Genomic DNA, 23,235 nt, shown 5'->3' with positions numbered 1-23,235 from the left:
CATTGTTATGTCCTTGTGATTTTTTTTGCCAAGTGACCCTGAAGTGGTTGCCCCATAGGGGTTACAACCTGGAGTGTGCGAGAGGTGGAAGTGTCAGCTGGGCACCGGAACCTCTTCCTTTCCAAGGGGGCGGATCAGTGGCACCTCAGCATGCTTCGGTCACTAGGTGGCACTGTTGCCCAACGAGCTGCTGAAAGGGAGCCTGGGGCCTTCCGACCCTAACTCCAGAGGTTCAGGTCAACATTCTGGCGCTTCCCACATCGTTCATCACACTCTCATCTCAGAACCAGAAACCAGCTAAATGGAGGGAACACTGGGTCCCACCCAAGAACAAAAACGTTTCCTATTGGTAGTGTTCAGATCTCTTAGGAGACCATCTCTGTCAGCTGCTATATGATAGTTTTAGTCTTTAAAGAACTTGCTGCTCTCAAGGCACCTGGGAGAATCGGTTGGTCATCCGACTCTCGGTTTTGGCTCAGGTCACGGTCTCAGGGTTGTGGGATTGAGCTTCTCGTCAGGCTCCATGCTCAGCGGGGAATCCGGGTTCTTTCTCTCTGCGCATGCATGTTACCTCTCTCTCAAATCTTAAAAAAAAAAAACAACCACTCACTTCTCACACTTGGCTCTTTGCTCAGAGGAGGTTCCTCTGTACCTTCAAATCCGGGTTCATCCCACACCAGCTGCCTCCACTGAGCTGCCTAAAGTTCAACCCCAGCATCAAAGTCCTGTACCCGAGGTGCTCGGTGGGGGTACTGTGTCTGCCCTGGCCCCCCGTCAGTTGGCCCCACTGTCACCAGAAAAGGTCGGTGGTGACATTGCCAAGGCAGCCAGTGATTGGAAGGGCCTGAGAATGACAAACTTGAGGACAGGTCCAGATCCAGGCGGGACCTGTTGCTGCTGTCCCGATAAGCAGAGCCTCAAGGAACCCCCAAGAGACAGAAGCAGAAAAACATTAAGCCCAGTCCAAATTATCACTTCTGATTTATCAACATTGCCTGACAGATATAGCACCAGTCTCGAGCTAGAGAGTTCTCTGGAACCATTAAAGAGGTCCTGGAGACTGCCCAGTCCGTGGGCTGTGGTGCAGCAGGGTGCCCAGCTGGTTGAGAACTACCAAGGAACATCCTTCAATAAAGGATCATTTGACAACCCAAAAAACCCCTCACGGCTCAACTGAAAGCTTTCTAATTACACTTCGACATGGTTGCAAGCAAGCTATTTCTAAAACCCTGGACTGGGGTGGGAGTAAAACTTCCTCTTTTGCTCCAACAGCGCAGCTTTCTGAGCTAGGAAGCTGCTGAGGCCAGCAACTGGCTGTACTTCCTGCCGCCTTGACTTTGCATAAGCTGGCTTTCCCGGGGGAATCTTCCACCGACCCCTTCCTCTATCTGGGCAGCAAGGTCAGAAATCCTCATCTCCACGGGCCATTCTGCTGCTCTTGGGTGCAGCTGACACTCTTCAGGCTCTATTCCCTCCGGCCCCAAACGGATTCTCTCTGGGAAGCCTCGATTCCTGCCGGGAGCCAGCAGGGAGCATCAGGCCTCTGCTCTACCAAAGCTGACCTCCCAGTGCAGGCGATGGGACCCTCCAGGGTCACATTTGAGTAGGGACTTGACGGGCGTGACCCTTGGGTTACTCGGGGTGAGCCAGAATGTCACACGGAGGGACGGAGGGACAGAGGGGAGGCGGCAGGTTGGAAGCCTTAAGCCCTGGAGGCGTGGGGCCAGGAGGTTGTGAATGACCAGGGGCCAATTCTGGTTCAGCTGTTGCCTCGGGCGGCTCGAAGGTTTACGTGTTTGGAAATAGAGGCCCTAAGGAAACACTTAAGGAAGCTGTTTGCCTCGGGGTCTTCTTCAAGGATCTACTTGTTGGTGATAAGGGACCTCCCGGGCTGGAGCTCCCTTGAACTTCCAGCTTCCTAAATCACCTGGGTCCAATCCTTTCAGCTGCACGGCTCTTCCTCCTGACAGCACAGTGACGTGCCATGGCCCAAAGCCCCCCACACCCCCCAACTCTGTGACAGGCTGGAGATGGGAGGTGACTTCCTCCTGGGGACTCTGGGTGTAGAGAACATGAGTTGGTGACTTCCCTAGTTCGAACTGAGCTGCTTCCCTCCAGACGAGGGGACGCTCCGTGTGGTGGTGGGACCCCGGCCGGCTCCTCCCTTGCTTCCTGTGCTCCCCGGGAACAAAGGTGGGGCCACAAACGGGAGCCCTGGGCAGCCTGCTGGCAGTTCGCTTCCTGCACCCAGCGTGGGCCCTCCCTGGGGAGGGGCTGAGCCCGCCCTGCTCATGATAAGGCGCAAGGGCTGCCCTCCGAAGAAAGCTCCAAAGAGAAAGCAAAGGGGGAAGGAAGCACTCACTGAGCTGCAGGTGTTTAGACTGAGGCCAGGAGTGGCTGACACTCCAACCCCTCCGCACCTGCAGCCCCCAAACCCTTACAGGCAAGGTAAGCTGGGGCGGCGGCTGAAGGCCCAACCACCTTGTCCTCACCCTCCTGCAGCCCCTCTGCCCTGCATGCCTCTCTCCATGCGGCACCCTGGACTTCTCACGGCCCTAGAGAGGCCTTGGCTGGCTTGGGATGTCTGGATCCGGGCTTTGGGCCAGGAGAGGGAGTATTTTCTGATTTGGGTCCCCCACCATTTCCAGGGTGGGCAGCTGCCAGTGTGGGTTTGGGGGTGAAATGTGGGCTGGGGAGGCAGATGGAGGTTGTGCCAGGCTCTGGCATCAAGCTGGGTGATCTTGAGTGAGCCCATTTCTCACTCTTTCCGGGCCTCGGTCTTCCTGTCTGTAAGATGGGAGTGGGTTGGACAGCCCCGTGCAGCTAGACCACCGGAAATGGTGAGAGGGCCTGAGGTTTGCCTGGACCAGCTCAGCGCCCGTGTCTCGCTGCTGCCATGACATCCTGGCTCACCGGCATGCTCTCTGCTCCCCTGCCTGTCCAGGTCACCACAGGGTCACTTCTACTTGAACGTGGGTAGCCTACAAGGCCCCGGCCCCCTGCCCGCCGTGCCTCCTTCCCAGCCTCCGGAGAGCCGCCACAGCCATGGCGGGGATGAAGACGGCCACCGGCGACTACATCGACTCGTCCTGGGAGCTGCGGGTGTTCGTGGGAGAGGAGGACCCGGAGGCCGAGTCTGTCACCCTCCGGGTCACAGGGGAGTCGCACATCGGCGGGGTGCTCCTGAAGGTCGTGGAGGAGATTAGTGAGTGTCCCACTGCCCGCGCTGCTGACCTCAGCACCACGGGGCGGCTGTAACTGGGTCTGCGGGCACTTCCCGGCCGCCCAATGGGCCGCACTCGATAACCCCGCCACAGTGACTCAGGCACCCGCTTAATCATTTGGTCCCAAAACAGACATTTCCCCAACTTCCCCTCCCTCCCGCAATCTTCCCCCTCTTCCTCCCACTCCAGCTGGTTCTGCTGAGTCCCCAAGGAGTCTGTTCACCCACTTCTGGGGGCAGGAGGGGCCTGGCCCGGGCCAAGGCAGAGGCTATATTCGAGGTCTTGGGGGAGAGCAGGGGACCTGGGGGCTGGCTGCCATACCGTGTCCCCGGGCCGGAAGCCCTCCACAGGCTGGTGACGGGCCTAGCCTGGGTAGGAAGGCCCTGCCCCCACAGGAAGTTACAGCAGAACAGCCTGTGGCGTCAGGCGTGGAGAGGAGCAGGGCTAGTGGCATGCGGGCTTCCCATCCCCTTTCCCTGCCGGGGGTCGGGGCTGCCTCTTCCTGGGAGGGTGGCAGGCACACCCCGATAGGCAGAGCCGGGGGGCCCCTGGGTCCTGGGCCATCTGCAGGCTTCCTCAGAGCCAGCCAACCCACCACGTGCAGCCTGGGAGGCAGGTTGGCTGGCTTGTGGACAGACGGGGCCCCGGGAGAGCCCGGCCACAGGCCTGAGGTAGTGAAGGAGCTTCCAACAGGCAGGGCCCGAGGAGGCTGTGAAAGCAGAAGTGGGAAACAGAGGGTCCCTCAGGAGACTGGGCGTCAGGCCAAGCTGCAGACAGGCCTGGGCTGAGCTAGAGCAGAGGGGGTGAAGAGACGGGGCCCCAAGGGAAGACCTGGTTGCCTCCAGGGCAGGGCACACGAGCCGTGCAAGAGGCCTAAATAAAGAGTCAGTCAGTTAGAGCTGATCCCCCAACCCGCTGCTGGGTCCCCCCAGGAGTAAATCCCTTCAGCTCCTGTCCCCTGCAGTGGGGACACTGACCCTACCCTTCCTAATCCCGCTCATTCCTGAGTATATCAGATGTCGACTGAGGCTCCGTCAAGCCAGACCCCACGTTATACCAGCCCCTGCCTTCGTGGAGTATGGCCAGGCGGGTGAGGCGGACCCTCCACTCCCAGCACGGGGCTGAACGCCAGCCTCAGCGCAGGGGGAGAGAGCACAGGGCCTGGAGCCAGAGGGGCTGCCCGCAGCCGGGACGGGGAGACTCCCTAGGAGAGTCCCAAGAGGGGCCACGGCATGCGGGGGGCAAGGCGTGATGTTGGCACACGGGGGTGTTCTGAACTGGGGCCTCCAGGCCAGGGAGAACAAGAAAAGAGATTGGGGTGGCTGCCATTAGGAGTTGAGACTACTGGAGGTGGGAGCGGCCACCGAAGGGTTTTCAACCACTTACATCTAGACCGGCCCCTCGGGGAGGGGTGGGCTGGAGGCAGGGAGACAAGTCCTCCAATGGCGGGCAGTGAGGACAGACAGGAGGGTGGATTTTGGAGATGAGATTGGCATCGATGAAACGTGGTGGCTACACTTGGAAAGGATAGTGCTCAGGCCTGACGGGGAAGTCCTGTCGCCCAGCCCCCAGATGCCCTGCAGAGGAGCCAGCAAGGAGGGAGAAGGGCCTCCGTCCAGGGTCAGGCAGAACGAGTTTCCCGCGTGCCTTGGGGGCTGGAAGTAGGAGTTACTGCATTTCTGTCCCAGAGGCAGGCACGTGGCCTGGTAAACATGTCTCTGGAGCTACTGAAGCCGGTGGGCATGTCCTTTTGCCCCTGGCATGTGGGTTTCTGGCCCGGGGCCCAGGGCAGGGCCTGGTCCTGAGGTATGGTGTGTTTGGGGATGGAAGCAGGAAGATGAGGCCGTGGACCAGGCAGGACCCCTGGGAAGAGGCCAGGGTGGCGGAGGAAGGGAATCAGAACCAGGGAACGACAGGAGCAGGCCAGGAGAAGGGGCCAAGGAGGACAAAACAGGAGCCAAATGTCAAGAGGAGATGGGGGGTGGGTGCCGCAAAGCCAGAACAGAGTGAGGGCAGCGGCTCCAAGGACTCTGAGAGGTTGGCCAGATTGAGCCAGAGAATCTCTTGCGTTTGGCACCTCCAGTGACATTAGGGAGGGAGGAGGGGGGAGGGCAGCAAGAGACAGACCACTGGCGGGGAAGGGCTTTGCACACTCTAGAGAGTTGGTCCAGCCTTTGTCTTTGTGCTCACCATACACCAGCCCGCACTCCTGGACGGAGACGTGTCATCTGTCACTAGCTGCAGTACGAGAGCAGTGTTCGTGGTTCGGACTGAATCCTCACTCGTGGGCGTTAACCTTCCACAGACACTGGAACAGGCGAGGTTCCATGTCCACAGGGTTGGAATGATTACTGACATCTCACGAACTACAAAATCGAGGCCCTGAGAGCTGAAGGCCTTGGCCAAGGGCACAGAACGTGTAACCGAGAAACGTTTCTGGAGGGCCTGCTGTGACCGGCACAGCCCCAGGGCCCCAGCAGAGCCTCAGCCTCCCGGGATCCTGGGAAAGCCGGGGAGAGGCCAGTTAGCCAGGAATTAGGGGTGGTGCTATTCGGGGCAGCCCATGGGCCGGGGTGCTTGAGGTGGAGGTACTTGGATTCTGGGTGGGGGACTCCCCTGGGGAGAGATGCCACGACTGAGCCCCGCAGAATGAGCAGGGTGAGCCAGCAGAGAGCCTTCCTGCCGTGACCTCAGTCCTTGACCCCGAGCCAACCCAGCCTGGCCCGCGCTGGCCTTGGCTGGTGCTCAGCACCGGGGGCCGGGCCCTCTGGGGCTGACGTGCCCCTGCTTCCCCGTGGCCCCACAGAGCGCAAGCAGGACTGGTCAGACCACGCCATTTGGTGGGAGCAGAAAAGACAATGGCTGCTGCAGACGCACTGGACGCTGGACAAGTATGGCATCCTGGCCGACGCCCGCCTCTTCTTCGGGCCCCAGCACCGGCCCATCATCCTGCGGCTGCCTAACCGCCGGGCCCTGCGCCTGCGAGCCAGCTTCTCCCAGCCCCTCTTCCAGGCCGTGGCCGCCATCTGCCGCCTCCTCAGTGAGTCCCCTGCGGGTCCCCGCTCTCCCAGCCCGGCCAGGGTCTCCCCACGTTACTGGCCCAGCCATTGTCACATGGGCCTTGCAGTCCTGTCCCCGATCCGGCCTGCAGGGCTGTGACCTGCCCCAGAGTACCCGGGAGGCGGGCGGGAAGGTTCCAGGGCAGGACCCCGGCCCCTGCTGAGGTCCCAGCTCCCCTCAGGTATCCGGCACCCTGAGGAGCTGTCTCTGCTCCGGGCTCCTGAGAAGAAGGAGAAGAAGAAGAAGGAGAAGGAGCCGGAAGAGGAGTTGTATGACTTGACCAAGGTCGTCCTGGCTGGGGGTGAGCACACGCTGGGCAGGCCAGGGGCTGGGCGCTGGCACCGGGTCCCCCAACCCCCCACCCGCAGCCGGGGCTGGGGGCTGGGCCTGTCTAATCCTGTCCCACGCTCCAGGCGTGGCACCTGCATTGTTCCGGGGGATGCCAGCCCACTTCTCAGACAGCGCCCAGACCGAAGCCTGCTACCACATACTGAGCCGGCCGCAGCCGCCGCCGGACCCCCTCTTGCTCCAGCGCCTGCCTCGGCCCAGTTCCCTGTTGGACAAGACCCAGCTCCACAGCAGGTGGTCTGCCTGCCTGCTCTGCAGCCTGGGGCCCTGTCCCCTTGGGTCTGAGCTCCCACTGCCAGGGCCCACGCCCTCCCCTGTACCCTTACCCCAAATCCATACCTCCTGTTTCCAGGCCTTTCTTAAATGTGTGCTTGCCCTTGATCAAGGCCCCCCCCCCCCCTGCCCAGCCCCCTGCCATGCCCCAGCACTGTACCTGCGTCAGCTCTGACCTCTGCCCATGCTATGGCCCAGGTGGCTGGACTCCTCGCGGTGCCTCATGCAGCAGGGGATCAAGGCCGGGGACATGCTCTGGCTGCGCTTTAAGTACTACAGCTTCTTCGACCTGGATCCCAAGGTGGGCTGGGACAGGGGACAGCGGGGGTCTGGGTCAGTGAGACATGGGGACTTAGGGTCAGGGGTCTGGGTCTGGGAACGTGAGAGACTAGCAGGGCGTCTGTCCATCTATCCATTGCCTCATCTGCACTCCTGTTTCTTAACTCCACCACTGTCTGGGCAGTGTAGACAAGGGCAGGCGCCCCTAGGAAGCCTGCTCAGGTGGGAGATGCCTCCCACCTAGACTCAGAGAAGGCTTCCTGGAAGGGGTGACACTGGGATCTGCAGGTTTGGGGTGGGCGAGGGATGAGGTTTGCAGGCAGGGGCTGTGTGCATCTCTCCCTCCCTGCCTACCGTCCCTCCTGGCAATCAATCCATGGGCTCCATGCAGCCCTCTCAGAAACCATCAGACCCCACAGGCGCTCCCTCGCCTGTGACCCTTTTCTCTCCCCCCTTTACTGCAAAACTTCTAAATGCCATTGTTTACCGAATCCTTGGAATCTAGTCCTTGCTCCCCAGAATCCTGCCCCCTGTTTCCAGGTCTTTCCTGTGGGTGCTCCCGGACTCCCTCTCTCTCCTCAGCCAGATTTATCCTGGCATCTTCTGTCCCCATCCACACACAGGAAGGACACCTGCTGAGGTGACCATGCCTGCATGCTCTCTGTCCCCTGCTCTCTTCCCTCCTGCTTCTTACTAGGCCACTTGTGACCCCCACAAGCTTGGGGGGGTCTCCAGATGCCTGGTCCAGGCTCCCCCCACTCTTCCTCCTGTCTCCACAGCCTCTGGGGGTTGGCAAACCCAGAAGGCCCTCCCCAGCCATCCTTATCCCCTTGCCCGTTATAGCTCCCAAGTATGTAATCTCTAGTGCAGACCTTCTCCCCTGAGCTCTAGACTTGAGTGTCCAGGTGGCCCAGCTCTGCTCACGCATCTAACAGGCATCTCGGACTCCTGCCTGAACCGGAAGTTGTGATCCCCAGCCTGCGCAGCACATCCTCCCACCTTTCATGGATTCATTGCAAAAGCTTTCATGGATTCGTTGCTTACGCCATTCTGGATCCTTCCCTTTCCTTCCTACCTCATCCATCTATCCATCTCTGTGCCCTGTTCATCCTCCCTTGAACTAAAATCCCAAACCACCCATTCTTCTCTGTCTTTTCATCTGTCCATCTGTCCGGGGGCCAGCCCATGTCATGTTGCTTAGCACACGCCTCCTAATGCCCCTCTCTCCCCTCTTGGCCTCTCCAAGCTCCACACCATGTCTGGAATGAACAGACACGAGGTCATGTCACTCCTGTGGCTGCCTGTGGCCCCAGCTGCCGAGCCCCCAGGCCCCTGCCTGATTGGGTCCCTGCCCATCTGTCCCCCCTCCCTCTCTTCCACCCTCGGCCCCTTCCTCTCCCGCGGACTTTATTGTCCCCATCCCCAGCTCTTCCTGCCTTACTTTGGGTTGAGTGGTTTTCATGATTCCATTTTATCTCCTTTATATTAATTTATTAGCTATACTTAAAAAAAATGGTTTTGGTGGTTGCTTTAGGGGCTCTAGCACACGCACGCTATTACCACCCAGTAATACTCTAGCGCTTCTGCGTGAGAAACTTCCAACAGGGCACTTGTGTTTCCCCCCTCGGCCTCTACATTCCTCTTATCACACACTTCAGTTCTGCAGGTGTCAAAACCCTCAAGACACTGTCATTCTTGTTGCTGTCATTATTCTTACCACGGCTGTATTGAGAAATAATTCATATACCATATCATCTGCCCATTTAAATGGACAACCCAATGGTTTTTAGTACATTCACAGAGTTGGGCAACCATCAGCACAATCAGTTTTAAAACATTTTCATCACCCCCAAAAGAAAATCATACCCATCAACAGTCATTCCCCATTTATCCCTTACCCACGGAGCCCCAGACAACTCCTAATCTCCTTTCTGTCCCTGTAGATTTGCCCATCCTGGACATTTCCTATAAATGTGATCATACAGTGTTTGGCTTTTTGTGTCTGGTTTCTTGCCCTTGGCATTATGTTTTCCTATTTTAGCATGTTTCAGGGTTTCATTCCTTTTTACTGCAAAATAGGATATCATTGTAGGGATATACCACATTTTATTGATCCATTCAGCAATTAATAGACATTTGGTTTCCATCTCCCCACCCACGTGTTGGCTATTATGAATAAGGCTGCTATGAATACTCATGTGCAAGTTTCTGAGTGGTCATATCTTTTCATTTCTCTTAGTGTAGACCTAGGAATAGAATTGTTGAATCATTATCGCTATTACTTTTACTTTAACCCGTCAATCATTTTTTTGGTGGAACTTTTTGTTTTGAAATAACTGGAGATTCCCAGGCAGTTGTAAGAAATAATTCACAGAAGGTGCCTGGCTGCCTCAGTGGGTAGAGCATGCGACTCTCACACTCAACATTTCCTGTGCTCTTTATTCCCGCGTATAGATCCACATTTCCAGCTGGTCTCATTTTCTGTCTGACCTGAAGGACTTCCTTTAACATTTCTTGTGGTGCTCATCTACTGGTGATGATTCTTTCAGCTTTTGTATGTCTGAATCAGTCATTATTTTACCTTTGATTTTGAAAGATGTTTTAACTCGGTGTAGAATTCTTGGGTGACGGTTTGTTTCTTATGGTACTTTATTTACTTATTTTTAAGATTTTATTTATTTATTTGAGAGAGCGTGTGTGCAAGAGAGAGAGTGCACAAGTCAGGGGAGAGTGGCAAAGGGTGAGGGAGAAGCAGACTCCCCACTGAGCAGGGAACACAACGCATGGGGCTCGATCCCTGGACCCTGGGATCATGACCTGAGCCAAAGGCAGACGCTTAACCGACTGAGCCACCCAGGAGCCCCATCACTGGTTCTAAACAGTGTGATTATCATATGCCTTGGTTCTCTTTAGGTTTTTCATGCTTAGGGTTCAGTGAGCTTCTTGAATCTGTGAATTGATAGTTTGCATCAAATTTGGAAAATTTGGGGTTGTTATTTTTTCAGGTTTTTTTTTCCCTCCCTCCCTTGATGGGATTCCAACTGCATTAACTATTAGACTGCTTAGCATCATCCCACAGCCCACTGATGCTCTGTTCGTTTCTTTTTTTAGGTCGTTTTTCCAGTCTTATTTTTCTGTGTTGCATATTGAGTAGGTCTCTTGCTCTGTCTTCAAGTTTACTAATCTTTCTTCTGCCATGTCGAATCTGCCATGGATTTCATGCCTACAAGTTTAACTGTGACCTTTTTAATAGTTTCCATGGCTCTCCTTAAAATGCTCCTGTCTCTCTACCTGTTGAACACACATGATGTATTTGTAGTAACTCTTCATGTTTTTATCTACTAATTCTGTATCTAGTGATTCTTTTCTTGATTTGTTTCTATAGACACTCCCCTCATTATGACTTGTATTTTTCTGCTTGTTTTCATGCCTGGTCATTTTTCCCCCTTTATTTTTGGGGGAGAGAGAGCATGAGCAGGGTGAGGGGCAGAAGGAGAAGCAGGCTTTCTGCTGAGCAGGGAGCCCAATGCAGGGCTCGATCCCGAGACTCCGAGATGATGACTTGAGCCGAAGGCAGATGCTTTTTTTTTTTTTTTTAAGATTTTATTTATTTATTTGACAGAAAGACAGCGAGAGAGGGAACACAAGCAGGGGAGTAGGAGAGGGAGAAGCGGACTTCCCACTGAGCAGAGAGCCCAATGTGGGGCTCGATCCCAGGACCCTGGGATCATGGCCTGAGCCAAAGGCAGACGATTAAGGACTGATCCACCCAGGCACCCCCCCGAAGGCAGATGCTTAACCGACTGAGCCACCTAGGTGCCCCTTGTTGTTTTTTTCTTTTTGTACCTGATAATTTTTTTCTGATGCCAGACAGACACTACAAATTTTATATTCTTGGGTGCTAGATTTTTTTTCTACAGTCCTTTAAGTATTTTTAAACCTTGTTTAGGGATGAAGTTAAACTACTTGGAGACAGTTTGATCCTTCCAAGGCTTGCCTTGAATGTTAATTAGGCAGGACAAAAGCATCCTCTAATATAGGGCTAATTTACCCCATTACTGAGGCAATTGCCTTCAGAGGACTCTATCTAATGTGCCATGCATCATGAGGCTTCTCTAATCTGGCTTTTGGGAGTGTGAACTATTTCCACCCTTAAGTGAGCTCTGGTAAATGTTCCATCTGCTCCTTTCAAGTTTTGTTTTGTTTTTGTTTTTGTTTTTATCAGCCTTGGGTAGTTTCCTTACACACATACACTGATCAGTGCTTAGCTAAAGACTCAAGAAGAGCCCTCTGCTGATCTCCAGAGCTTTGTCTCTGTGCAGCTCTCTCCTCTACAGGACTCTGTCCTGTGAATTCTAGCTGCCTTGGACTCACCAAATGCTCAACTACATTTCTTAACTTGGGGAATATGCTGGGTTCTATTTGGGGTCCCCTTCCCTGTGCAACTCTCTCTGGGCAACAAGCTGGGGCAATCAGGATTCACCATGTTTGTTTCCCTTCTGTCAGGGATCACTGTTCTGTGTGGTCTCTTGTCCAATACCTAAAAACCACTGGGTCTTTGTTGCTCTCTTTGTTTTTTATGTGTGTTTTTTTTTTAAAGATTTTATTTTTAAGTAATCTCTGCACCCAACATGGGGCTTGAACTTATAACCGCGAGATCAAGAGTTGCATGTTCTACCAACTGAGCCAGCCAGTTGCCCCTGTTGTCTTTGTTTTCAAAATGAAAATTTAGGGGAGCCTGGGTGGCTCAGTCATTAAGCGTCTGCCTTCAGCTTGGGTCATGATCCCGGGGTCCTGGGATTGAGCCCCACATCGGGCTCCCTGCTTTGTGGGAAGCCTCTTTTCCCTCTCCCACTCCCTCTGCTTGTGTTCCCTCTCTCGCTGTGTCTCTCTCTGTCAAATTAAAAAAAAAATGAAAATTTAAAAACAAAATTTTCTTTTTTAATATTCTTCTTTTAAGTTTTTATTTATTTATTTATTTAAGTAATCTTTACACCCAACATGGGGCTCAAACTTATGACCCCAAGATCAAGAGTTGCATGCTCTTCTGACTGAGCCAGCCAGGCACCCCAAAATTTTCTTATAGTTCACAATTGCTAGATTTTATTTACTTATTTTTCTATTAATTGTGCACAATTAGAAGAGAGACCCCCAAAAGATACTCTTGTAAGATACTCTCTATGTGGCTATGGCTTCTCCTTTGGGGTCTTCACAGTGATGAAGTGGGAAGTTCCATAGCCAAGCCCCCCAACATTGCAGCCCAACCACAAAACTCTTTTCAAACTGGTGGATTGCTTTAGGATATCAGTCAGTGTTATCTTTTTTGTGGAACCATAGAAGGTAGCACTCTAGACCCACTGTGCAACTGTTGTCCTTGGACTGCTATTCTCTATTTCCTGGGAATCCCTCTATTGGACTTCTTGGTTCCTGAATCTCATGTGTTCCTCTGTTGACTAACTCCTTCGTTTGGATGAAATATATATTTCAATAGCTTCCCCTAAAATGGTAAGTGATTTGAAATCCTGCATGTCTGAAAAGGTCACTGTTCTACCCTCACTCAGATGATAGTTTGGCTAGGTATAGAATTCTAGGTTGGAAATATTTTCCTGCCAAATCTGAAGCCACCTTCCCATTGTCCTCTGGATCCCAGTGGTTCTATTAAGGAGTCTAATGCCATTTTGTTTTCAATCCTTCCATGTGAGACCCTTTTATTTTTTCTTGGAGAGGGAGGGGAGATGTCAGAAGCTTTTAGAATCTTCTCCTTATCTCCTGATGCTTTAAATCTCTCAATACTATGTCCTAGTGGGCGCCTGGGTGGCTCAGATGGTTAAGCGTCTGCCTTCGGCTCAGGTCATGATCCCAGGGTCCTGGGATCGAGTCCCACATCGGGCTCCCTGCTCCTTGGGAGCCTGCTTCTCTCTCTCTCTTTCTCTTTCTCTCTCTGTCTCTCATGAATAAATAAATAAAATCTTTAAAAAAAAAAAATACTATGTCCTAGTATGGATCTTTCTTCATTGATTGGCCTGCACACTTGCTGAGCCCTTTCAGATGAGGAACTTGAGTCTTTCAGTTTTGGAGAAATGTCCTAACCAATCTCTTTAATCATTTCCTCCCCATCACTTTTCTGTTCCTTTCTTCTGGAAGTAGATATTAGACCCCCTAGATTGCTTCTTCAAAGAAAAAACATAGACATTTATCTTGTCTTTCTCATGTCTTTTTTTTTTTTTTTAAGATTTTTTATTTTTAAGTAATCTCTACACCCAGTGTGGGGCTCAAACTCACAATTCCAAGATCAAATGTTGCATGCTCCACCGACTGAGCCAGCCAGGCACCCCTTGTCTTTCTCATTTCTAAGTTTGTTGTCTTTTTGTTTTACTTTCTGGACAGGGCTTTGACTTATCTTTCAAATGATCTATTGAATTTTTAATTTCTGCAACTGTATTTTTTTTAAGTTCTAAGAGCTTTTATTTTCTGGTGTTCCTTTGTAAGTTTGTTTGTTGGTTTGTTAGTAGAACATACATTTAGAAAAATGTACAAATGTATCCAACACATCAAGCAGCAGGATTTCACCAGCCCCCAGAAGCCCCTTTCATACCCCTTCCAGTCAGTATCTCCCTTGGGGGAGGCAATAATGTTAATTCTAACACCACAGATAGTTTAGCCTGTGCTTGAAATCTACATAAATGAAATCACACAGTCTGTACTCTTCTGTGTCTGGCTTTTTTCACTCAGCATTATGCTTGTATGATTCATCCACAGTGCATACAGTTGTAGCTTATTCTTTCTCATTGGTGTGTGACATTCCATTATGTCAATATACCATAATTAATTTTCCATTCTACTGTTAATGGGCATTGCACAGTTTCCAGATTGGTACCATTATGAATAAAGATGCTATGAACATTCCAATAATGTCTTTTGGTGAACATATGTACACATTTCTGTAAGGTATGTGCCCAGAGGTGGAATTGCTGGATTACAGGGCAGCTTTGGTTTAACTGTAACAGGTAGCTGTTAAGCAGCTTTCCAAAGTGGTTGTACCAAAGTTACACCCCCATCAGCAGTGTCCAAAAATTTAGCTTGTTCCACAGCTTCACTGGTGCTTGGTGTTTCCTATCGTTTCCATGGTATCCATTCTGGTAGGTGTGTAATGGTATCTCAGAGGGTTTTTTGTTTATTGCAGCCATCACCGCAATCAAGTTTTAGAACATTTCATCACCCCAGAAGGTTCTCTAGTGCCCATTTGCAATCGTTCCTCCTCCCACACATAACCCCAGACAATCACTGATATGCCTTTTATGTGGCTTTCAGATTTCTCTGATGACTAATCAGGTTGAGCCCTTTTTCATAGGGCTACTAGCCATTTGGATATCCTCTTTTGTGAAGTTTCTGCTCAACTTCTTTGCCAATTGTTAATATTGAGCTGCTTTCATATTGCTTTATAGGAGTTCTTTATATATTCTGTATATGGGTAGTACTTTGTCGGATAAATATATTGTGATTATAGTTTCCCACCCTGTGCTTTTCCTTTTCATTCTCTTAATGGTTTATTTTGATAAAAAGAAGTTCCTAGGGGCGCCTGGGTGGCTCAGTTGGTTAAGCGACTGCCTTCGGCTCAGGTCATGATCCTGGAGTCCCGGGATCAAGTCCCGCATCGGGCTCCCTGCTCGGCAGGGAGTCTGCTTCTCCCTCTGACCTTCCTCCCTCTCATGCTCTCTGTCTCTCATTCTCTCTCTCTCAAATAAATAAAAATAAAATCTTTAAAAAAAAAAAAAAAAAAGAAGTTCCTAATTTTTAATATAATCTGACTTCTATTTTTAAATATTTTTTCTTTTATGAAGAATATCTTTTGTGTCCTGTTAAAAAAATCTTTTTTATTCCAAGATCACAAAGATGCAACTTTTCTCTAAAAGCTTTATTGTTTTAACTTTCATGTTTAGATCTGCAATCCAGCTGGTGTTGATATTTGTATGTGGTGTGAGGTAGGGGAACAAAACAATTAAAAAAAAATGCAGGTAACCAATAGACACAGTATCATTTATTGAAAACAGCAACCTTTCCCCAGTGACTGCGGGGTCACCTTTGTCATAAGTCAGGTGAATATAAGTGTATGGGTCTCTCTCTGACTCTCTGGTTCCATTCATCAATTTGTCTCTCTTCACCAATGCCACACAACCCTTATTACTATACCTTTATAATTATGTTCTTTTTTTAACACAGCATCCCATTCTTGTGTTATGGGTACAGCATTTTGTCTCCCTAAAGATTTTGCCTGGTTGAAGTTTTCTTCTGCTCCCTACTCTCTTGGTTTCCTCCAAGCTCTGTCTTTTCTGTTTTTCTTGGTCTCTGTAGTTTCTGCCACAGCTGTCCTTACACTGGGGTAATCCTTGCCTGCCCTTTCATATTGAGAGGCAAGACTCTAGGAAGCCACTGAAAACCCTGAGTGGATGAATAGGGCTTAGCACTTTGGGGGCTTCCTGGGGGTGCTGGGGTAGGCATGTTATCACTCTTTGTGGGGGTTTTCTCTTTGGCTCATCAGTTTCTCAGCAGTGAACCCTCTGATCTCCCGACTGGGAAAAGAAGACTCACTGTCAAAGTCTTGGGTGACAAGTGAGGAAGGGCTAGGGGTGTCCCACCTTTCACAATGTCAACCTTCTCTCAGTTCACCTGTTTCGAGCACAGTGCACCCCCTCACCCAGCTGTGCCTAGAGTACCAAATGCGGGGGTGCCTCTGGCTCACCATCTCCAGGGAGCAAATCTCCGGCTTCTGCCAAGTGCCTGGCTGTCACTTGGCTGCAGGGAATGGGGGACGCCTGCTCCTTTTATGCACCTTCGATAGTCATTTCAGCCCATCCTCACCTCTCAGCCAGAGAATCCCAGTCCAGAACCTGTCAGGGGCTGCCACACACACTGGATGCCTTTGTCCAGATCTGTGTTCTTTTTGCTGTTTGTTTCCTGACTATTTTCTTTTTTTTTTTTTTTAAGATTTTATTTATTTGGGGTGCCTGAGTGGCTCAGTCGTTAAGCGTCTGCCTTCGGCTCAGGTCATGATCCCAGGGTCCTGGGATCGAGCCCCGCATCAGACTCCCTGCTCTGCGGGAAGCCTGCTTCTCCCTCTCCCACTCCCTCGGCTTGTGTTCCCTCTTTTGCTGTGTCTCTCTCTGTCAAATAAATAAATAAAATCTTTAAAAAAAAAAAAAGATTTTATTTATTTATTTGACAGAGAGAGAGAGAGCGCAAGTAGGCAAAGAGGCAAGCAGTGGGAGAGGGAGAAGCAGGCTCCCGGCAGAGCAAGGAGCCCGATGTGGGGCTCGATCCCAGGACCCTGGGACCATGACCCGAGCCAAAGGCAGACGCTTAACGACTGAGCCACCCAGGCGCCCCTGTTTCCTGACTATTTTCAAAACTCATTCATGCCTTTATCTCAGAACGAGAGAGGGTTTGAAAGAGCAAGAGATCCCAGCTCTCTCTCGCTGTAACTCAGTTCCCGTTCATGTTTCTGCTTTCCATCTGCCAAAATGTTGTCAGCATCCCTCACCTGCCGTAGTTCCTGCTCTCTTCTTTGTCTTTTTGTGTTTACCCTTTGTATGCCTTTGCTATCAATGTTGGTGGGTTTCAGAGGGAGCACAGGCTTGGTCTTCTGTGGGTAACTGGGATCCCCCTTTGAGCTTCGCACTCCCTGTTCCTTCTCTCTGGAATGTTCTTCCTATCACTCTTCCCTTTAGTGGCCCATTGCCATCCTTCAGGTCTCAGGGCAGTCTGTTGCCTCCTCAAGGAAGACTTCCTGGAATGCTTCCTTATGTGGAGTAGCTCCCTGCACCCCAGCTCCATTCTCTCTCATCGCCATCATCCTTGGGGTGTCCTTGCCTGAGGGTGTGAGTGAATGGCCCCATGGAAGCTATTTCCTTTATTTATTGCTTTTTTTTTTTTTTTAGATTTATTTATTTGACAGAGAGAGAGGGAACACAAGCAGGGGGAGTGGGAGAGGGAGAAGTAGGCTTCCCGCTGAGCAGGGAGCCCGATGTGGGGCTCGATCCCAGGACCCTGGGAACATGACCCGAGCTGAAGGCAGACGCCCCAAGACTGAGCCACCCAGGCGCCCCTTATTTATTGCTTTTATCGCAGTCTTGAATCATCTCACTTACTGACTGATTGGTTTGCTCAGTCCCCCTTCTACCCCGACAAGTGCACAGCAGACATACAGTCCACATCTGTACAAAAAGTCTTACAGGGGCGCCTGGGTGGCTCAGTTGGTTGAGCGACTGCCTTCGGCTCAGGTCATGATCCTGGGGTCCTGGGATCGAGTCCCACATCGGGCTCCTGGCTCGGCGGGAGGCCTGCTTCTCCCTCTCCCACTCCCCCTGCTTGTGTTCCTGCTCTCGCTGTCTCTGTCTCTGTCAAATAAATAAATAAAATCTTTAAAAAAAAAAAAAAGTCTTACAGGGAAAAAGGTGTTACTTGTCTGGGCGGCCGTAAGGTTGGCGTTGGGGTCTGCTGCCCAGGTGGGGCCACGAGCTGAGCTTGTCACTGCACAAAGGCAGGGCTGGTGGCTGAGGCTCACGGGGTCCAGGAACACAGGGAGCTCAGGGCCATTGGCACCCGACTGAACCCAGCCTCCCCCACCCCTGCTGCAGACAGACCCGGTGCGGCTGACCCAGCTGTATGAGCAGGCTCGGTGGGACCTGCTGCTGGAGGAGACCGACTGCACTGAGGAGGAGATGATGGTGTTCGCAGCCCTGCAGGTGTCCGGCGGGCCGGGGGAGCTGGGGGGGGTGGTAGGGCGCAGGCTGAGCCCAGGGCAGGGAGGGTCTGCCAAGGTGGGGCCCCATCTTTGGGAAGCCCCACTTGGGTGCTGTGGGCTAGTGGGCCACCCACTTAGCCCTCCCTGGCCACGCACCCCACCCAGTACCACATCAACAAGCTGTCCCAGAGTGGGGAGGTGGGCGAACCAACTGGCACAGACCGGGGGCTGGACGACCTGGATGCAGCCCTGAACAACCTGGAGGTGAAGCTGGAGGGGTCGGCATCCACGGATATGCTGGTGAGGAGGGGCTCTGGTCAGGGGTTGGTGTTGGGGTCAGGGTCAAGTGTGGGGATCTGGTCCCCCTCTGACTCCTCTTCTCTGCAGGACAACCTCACCACCATCCCGGAACTCAAGGACCATCTCCGGATCTTCCGGTGAGTTTGGGCCCAGCGTTGGCAGCCCTGCTGGAGGGGCCCAGTGTGGAGAGAGAGCCCAGGAGGGAGGGAGGCAGCCTGTCACAAAACTCCTGCCTCACCCTCAGGCCCCGGAAGCTAACCCTAAAGGGGTACCGCCAGCACTGGGTGGTGTTCAAGGAGACCACCCTGTCCTACTACAAGAGCCAGGATGAGGCCCCGGGGGACCCCATTCAGCAGCTCAACCTCAAGGGTGAGTGAGGGTAGCCTGGCCAGGACAGGGACAAGGGCAGGAGCAGGCTGGGGGCCTACCCGGCCCCCCTGTGGGCTGGGAGGTGAAAGCTCTCACCTCCGTTTACCCCTGGGGGCAGGAGGAGACACCCTGTGTGCCGAGGCATTGTGCTGGGCTGGCATCGGCCCAGGGACCTCTCGGGCAGGGCCCCCCCTTCCCAGCCTCCTACCCACCCCTTCATCTCCCTCTAGGCTGCGAGGTGGTCCCCGATGTCAATGTCTCAGGCCAGAAGTTCTGCATCAAACTCCTAGTACCCTCCCCTGAGGGCATGAGTGAGATCTACCTGCGGTGCCAGGATGTAAGTCAGGGCCAGGCTGAGGCTGGAGTGGGCAGGGGGACAGGGGGGCCGGGGGCTGAACCAGAGCCTGTTCCTCACCCCCCAGGAGAAGCAGTACGCCCACTGGATGGCCGGCTGCCGACTGGCGTCTAAGGGCCGCACCATGGCGGACAGCAGCTACACCAGCGAAGTGCAGGCCATTCTGGCCTTCCTCAGCCTGCAGCGGACAGGGGGCGGGGGCTCAGGCAACCACCCCCAGGGCCCTGACGCCTCTGCCGAGGGCCTCAACCCCTACGGCCTTGTTGCCCCCCGCTTCCAGCGGAAGTTCAAGGCCAAGCAGGTGCCGGAGGAAGCGGGTGGTGGGTAGGACCACAGCGTTTACCTGGCCACCCTTGGCCCCTGGATCGCCACAGAGCCTTCCTTTAGAAAGCCACGTGCTCACTCATGCCTTCTTCTCCTACCCATGTCCTTGAGACTGAGCACGCCGGTGCCCACCCTCTGGGAGAGGTCACTGCCGGCTTCCAATTCAGGGCCTGGCTCAGCTCCTACCTGCGGAGTGGTGAGAGGGCGCAGGCCACGGCCCCACACAGGGCCGCACCCCTGCTCCAGGCTCAGCATCCTGTCTCCCTGGTGGGGACGGGCAGGGGGACTCAGGGGCTTTGAGGGCCCCTCACCTGGTGTGGTCCCGCAGCTCACCCCCCGGATCCTGGAAGCCCACCAGAACGTGGCCCAGCTTTCGCTGTCCGAGGCCCAGCTGCGCTTCATCCAGGCCTGGCAGTCCCTGCCCGACTTCGGCATCTCCTATGTGGTGGTCAGGTACGGCCCCGCCGCAGCCCGCTCTGCCCCGGCCGGCACCCGAAGCCTCCCTTCCCGCCATCCTGCGCCCCTGCAGCAAACACCAGAGTGAGGGATCAGGCCCGCAGGGCGGCGGACCCGTCCCGCTGGAGGCCGCCGTTCGCCGCTGTGCCGGGAGCTGCCCTCTGCCCCTTCCCAAGCCTGCAAAGATAGAGCCAACCAACAGTGACTACGCTACCAAAAAAATTGTCAGTGAAAGGCATGGACACTTTGCCTGAGGCTGCCAAGTGCTATTGTAATGGTTTTAGCAGTTAACCCTCATTTCCCAGCTGAGGAACTTGAGGCCCGGAGACGCCAGCTGACATGGCACAGCTTGCCCGGGGACGCGGCCCCAGGCTCTCCGGGTGCGCTCTGGGGCCGTGCAGGGCGGGGCTCTGGCTCACACTCTCTCCCGCCCCGGGGACTAGGTTCAAGGGCAGCAGGAAGGATGAGATCCTGGGCATCGCCAACAACAGACTGATCCGCATCGACTTGGCCGTGGGCGACGTGGTCAAGACCTGGCGCTTCAGCAACATGCGCCAGTGGAATGTCAACTGGGACATCCGGCAGGTGGGCCAAGGGTAAGGGCCAGGGCGGGGGCAGGCTCCAGGGGACCCCGGCCAGGCCCAGCCAGGGCAGGACGGGGGCTGCTCTCCTCCCCCTCCCCGACCAGCCCCTCTGACTGCCTGCTCTGCAGGTGGCCATCGAGTTTGATGAGCACATCAACGTGGCCTTCAGCTGCGTGTCGGCCAGCTGCCGCATCGTGCACGAGTATATCGGGGGCTACATTTTCCTGTCGACGCGGGAGCGGGCCCGCGGAGAACAGCTGGACGAGGATCTCTTCCTGCAGCTCACAGGAGGCCATGAGGCCTTCTGAGGCCTGTCTTAGCGCCCCCACTTTGCTCACTACCTGCTATGGTCACGCCTAAGCCCACACCCTCTCCAGACATGCACCGAGCTGGGCACATTCACCTGCTGTCCCTGGTTTTGTGCAGATCAGGGACCTAACCGGGCCAGACTCTGCCATCTCCCAGGCTAGGGAAGGTGGGTTACGAGCTCGTACAATGCCCGCCCTTCCCTTGTCCGAGTGGCCAGGACCAACACCACTGACCCAGCTAGAGTTCTTGAGCACATGAGAACAACTGGCTGTAGCTACGGGATGATGATAATTCATGGTTTCAAACTGGAGCTTCTTTTTTGTTATCTTTTTACATTTTTAAAAATAAATATTTTATTGTTGGATCATCCTTCTTCCTCTGGAGCTGTACTTGGGGTCACTCTGACACTCCGCCTCCTCTTCATTACCAGCCAAGAAGAGGGACTTTCCTGAGATAGAGACAAGAGGTTAGGGAAAGGGAGACAGAAGTCAGCCTGGGGCTAGGAGCCGGGAGGGAGGAGAGGGCAGAGGGCACAGGCTCCAGGCACCGCGAACAGGAGGAGGGTGGTGGTTCTCACGGGTAGGGCGTAGCTGCAGGGCCTCCTTGAAGTACTTGGGAAGCAGGAAGCCATCAGCATTCCCTGGAGTCAGGATCACTCCATTGGCAGAGCGGAAGAAGGGGATTCCATCTGCAGACAAAGCCAGATTTGGGACTCCTGCCCTCTCTGAAGCCCTAGGGCAGTCCCCGCTGTGTCCAGGCTCACCTGCCAGGGCCCGGGGCCCGTCAATGAACACAGCCACTTCGCAATTTGGCCGCATGCCTGTGGAGACAATTGGAGCTGGGGCCTGGGGCACTTGGGAGCTGGTCATCAAACCTGGGCAGGCTCAGCAGGAGGTCCTGGGCTCAGGGGCGGGGATGGGGTTACTGTAGCATGCAGAGCATGGGGTGGCCTTGGACAAGAGAAGGTATGATCCTTGGAGAGGGACCTGGTAAGGACAGCTGGGGAGGGCCACTGACCACTGACGACACCAGGGTCCCCAGGCAGTCCCGGGGCCAGGTGGATATGGGTCCTTCCCCGGCAGGACAGGCCCTTGAGCTGGATGGATGGCCAGTGCTGCCAGAATGTGCCATGGACAAGCCTTAGGGGCAAGGCCTGTGGGGTCTCCAGGGGCATCAGCTCCAACTCAGGTACCTGGGGTGGCGGGGGGAATGGATGGCTGTGAGACCCCCCTCACGGGCAGGGGTCCCACCTGGCTCTCCCACTGGTCCCCTTAGCGCCCACCTGCAGGGAGTGACCCTGATTGGCCCGGATGAGAAGGCCAGTGCCGGGCTCCCCTGGCTGCAGGGCAAACCGCTGCTTCCTGTTGGTGTCCACCACACGCTGCACGTCTTCAGCTGAGAAGCTGTGGAACTGGGGCAGCTCCAGGAGGGCACACAGGGGCACGAAGCCATCTGCGGACAGGCAGGATGCTCAGGAGCTGAACTGGTTCTGGCCTGGGCCAGAGGTAACAGTGGGAGCCACAGGCAACCAGAACAGAGCCTGGGCGCGTGGCGGGGGTCACAGGGGTTTATCTGTAAGAGTCTCCCCTTTCTGAGCCTCCGTTTCCTCAACTTACATGGGACTAGGATCTGCCTCGGGGAGGGTCACAAAGATAAAGTGTCCCTTTTTTAGCATAGTACCCTGCCCAGAATGGATACTCAGTAAACAGCAGTTACCCCAACAGCCCCCAGTACCCACTCTTAGGTAAGTGTCTATTGGGCCACTGCACCGGGGATATGGCCAGGCCTGGCCTCCCAGTTTGCTCTAGACAGGATACTGGGCTCTGGGCCTCGGTGCTCCCTGCACATGGAGGAGATGGGCCCTCTGTGCCATCCCCGTGGGGCCATGGGGTAGGGCAGCACAGACAGGCTCACACTGCTCCCTCGCCACCAACCACTCACCTCAGTCTTCAAGATTCTCACTTACCAGCCCTCATGGGAAGCCCCAGCTTCAAGGCCCCGTGCCGCAGGGCATAGGACAGAGCCTTGGACAGCTGCACATCTCGGTCCTGTAAGAGCCCAGAGGTGGTCCCGGGTCCACTCCCACCCCGCCAGCATATTCCAGGGAGCCAGGGCATCAAGTCCTCTTCCTCTACCCTCCCACCAAGAAAGTGGGGGTGAGGGTGGGGTGGGCGCACCTGTTCCCGGGGTCTGTGAGCCCTTCTACCCCTGGGTCCTGTGGTTTCCTGCCTCCTTCCTCCAGGGGAGTTCATGGCTAAGACCTGCGAGGAACAGTGATATGTGGGGACGGTTAAGGACCCTCTCATGCCCCCGTCCTGCCCAGCATGTCACAAAGCCTCAGGATGTGAGAGCTGGGAGGCGGATATCCTGCTCATTAAATTCACTTCCCGCCCCCAACTCCCTGATACAGATAGGGAAACTGAGGCCAGTAGGCAAGATTTGCCCAAGGTCACACCGTGTCCGCCACGGATCCCAGGGAAGCCGAGCCCCGGCGCTCCAGGCTCGCGGGGCTGCCCCGCAAAGTGGGCCTCAGGAGGCGGCCCGGGCGTTCAGGCTAACGGGGCGGAAGCGTCAGGACCGGCCAAGACAGACAGAGTTAGGAGGCGGGAACCT

The 23,235-nt window shown here is 54.3% G+C and overlaps 2 protein-coding genes across 4 annotated transcripts; one reads left to right on the top strand and one right to left on the bottom strand.

The window, feature by feature from the left end:
- The first annotated feature begins 2,128 nt into the window (after positions 1-2,128).
- Positions 2,129-20,991, top strand: FERMT3 (FERM domain containing kindlin 3). Its single transcript, XM_081797935.1, has 15 exons — positions 2,129-2,448; positions 2,945-3,205; positions 6,031-6,264; positions 6,466-6,585; positions 6,698-6,866; positions 7,104-7,206; positions 17,819-17,926; positions 18,091-18,225; positions 18,313-18,362; positions 18,470-18,594; positions 18,825-18,931; positions 19,017-19,250; positions 19,602-19,726; positions 20,173-20,314; positions 20,442-20,991. Exons 2-15 carry the CDS (start codon positions 3,046-3,048, stop codon positions 20,619-20,621), a joined length of 1,992 nt encoding a protein of 663 aa, XP_081654061.1. The 5' UTR covers positions 2,129-2,448; positions 2,945-3,045; the 3' UTR covers positions 20,622-20,991.
- Positions 20,914-23,229, bottom strand: TRPT1 (tRNA phosphotransferase 1). 3 transcript variants are annotated; one of them, XM_081797946.1, is made up of 8 exons: positions 23,078-23,229; positions 22,800-22,883; positions 22,589-22,670; positions 21,905-22,074; positions 21,640-21,814; positions 21,386-21,442; positions 21,170-21,310; positions 20,914-21,070 (listed from the first exon to the last, which is right to left on the bottom strand). In XM_081797946.1, the coding sequence occupies exons 2-8, from the start codon at positions 22,872-22,874 to the stop codon at positions 20,976-20,978; spliced, it is 795 nt and encodes a 264-aa protein (XP_081654072.1). In that variant the 5' UTR covers positions 22,875-22,883; positions 23,078-23,229; the 3' UTR covers positions 20,914-20,975. The 3 variants fall into 3 exon arrangements, with proteins under 3 accessions (XP_081654072.1, XP_006746293.1, XP_081654073.1); XM_006746230.3 differs by having other exon boundaries at positions 21,200-21,310; XM_081797947.1 differs by having other exon boundaries at positions 21,712-21,814.
- Positions 23,230-23,235: the final 6 nt, after the last annotated feature.

This window comes from Leptonychotes weddellii, chromosome 11 (genome assembly GCF_054177405.1).
Source record: "Leptonychotes weddellii isolate Sample4059 chromosome 11, ASM5417740v2, whole genome shotgun sequence".
Classification (NCBI taxonomy): Eukaryota; Metazoa; Chordata; class Mammalia; order Carnivora; family Phocidae; genus Leptonychotes; species Leptonychotes weddellii.
The sequence above is the reverse complement of the archived record's forward strand: the minus strand, read 5'-3'. Positions and strand labels throughout refer to the sequence as shown.

What these genes read in the sequence shown, in the direction of transcription:
- TRPT1 (XM_081797946.1), bottom strand. Translation starts at nt 22,874, where the DNA reads ATGAACTCCCCTGGAGGAAGGAGGCAGGAAACCACAGGACCCAGGGGT. An exon ending in GGACCCTGGTGTCGTCAGTG is followed by an intron (nt 21,443 to 21,639) that starts GTCAGTGGCCCT and finishes TTGTCTCCACAG; the next exon opens with GCATGCGGCCAAATTGCGAA. An exon ending in CGGGCCCCGGGCCCTGGCAG is followed by an intron (nt 21,311 to 21,385) that starts GTGAGCCTGGAC and finishes CTTTGTCTGCAG; the next exon opens with ATGGAATCCCCTTCTTCCGC.
- FERMT3 (XM_081797935.1), top strand. Translation starts at nt 3,046, where the DNA reads ATGGCGGGGATGAAGACGGCCACCGGCGACTACATCGACTCGTCCTGG. An exon ending in TCTTCGACCTGGATCCCAAG is followed by an intron (nt 7,207 to 17,818) that starts GTGGGCTGGGAC and finishes CCCCTGCTGCAG; the next exon opens with ACAGACCCGGTGCGGCTGAC. An exon ending in TCAACTGGGACATCCGGCAG is followed by an intron (nt 20,315 to 20,441) that starts GTGGGCCAAGGG and finishes CCTGCTCTGCAG; the next exon opens with GTGGCCATCGAGTTTGATGA.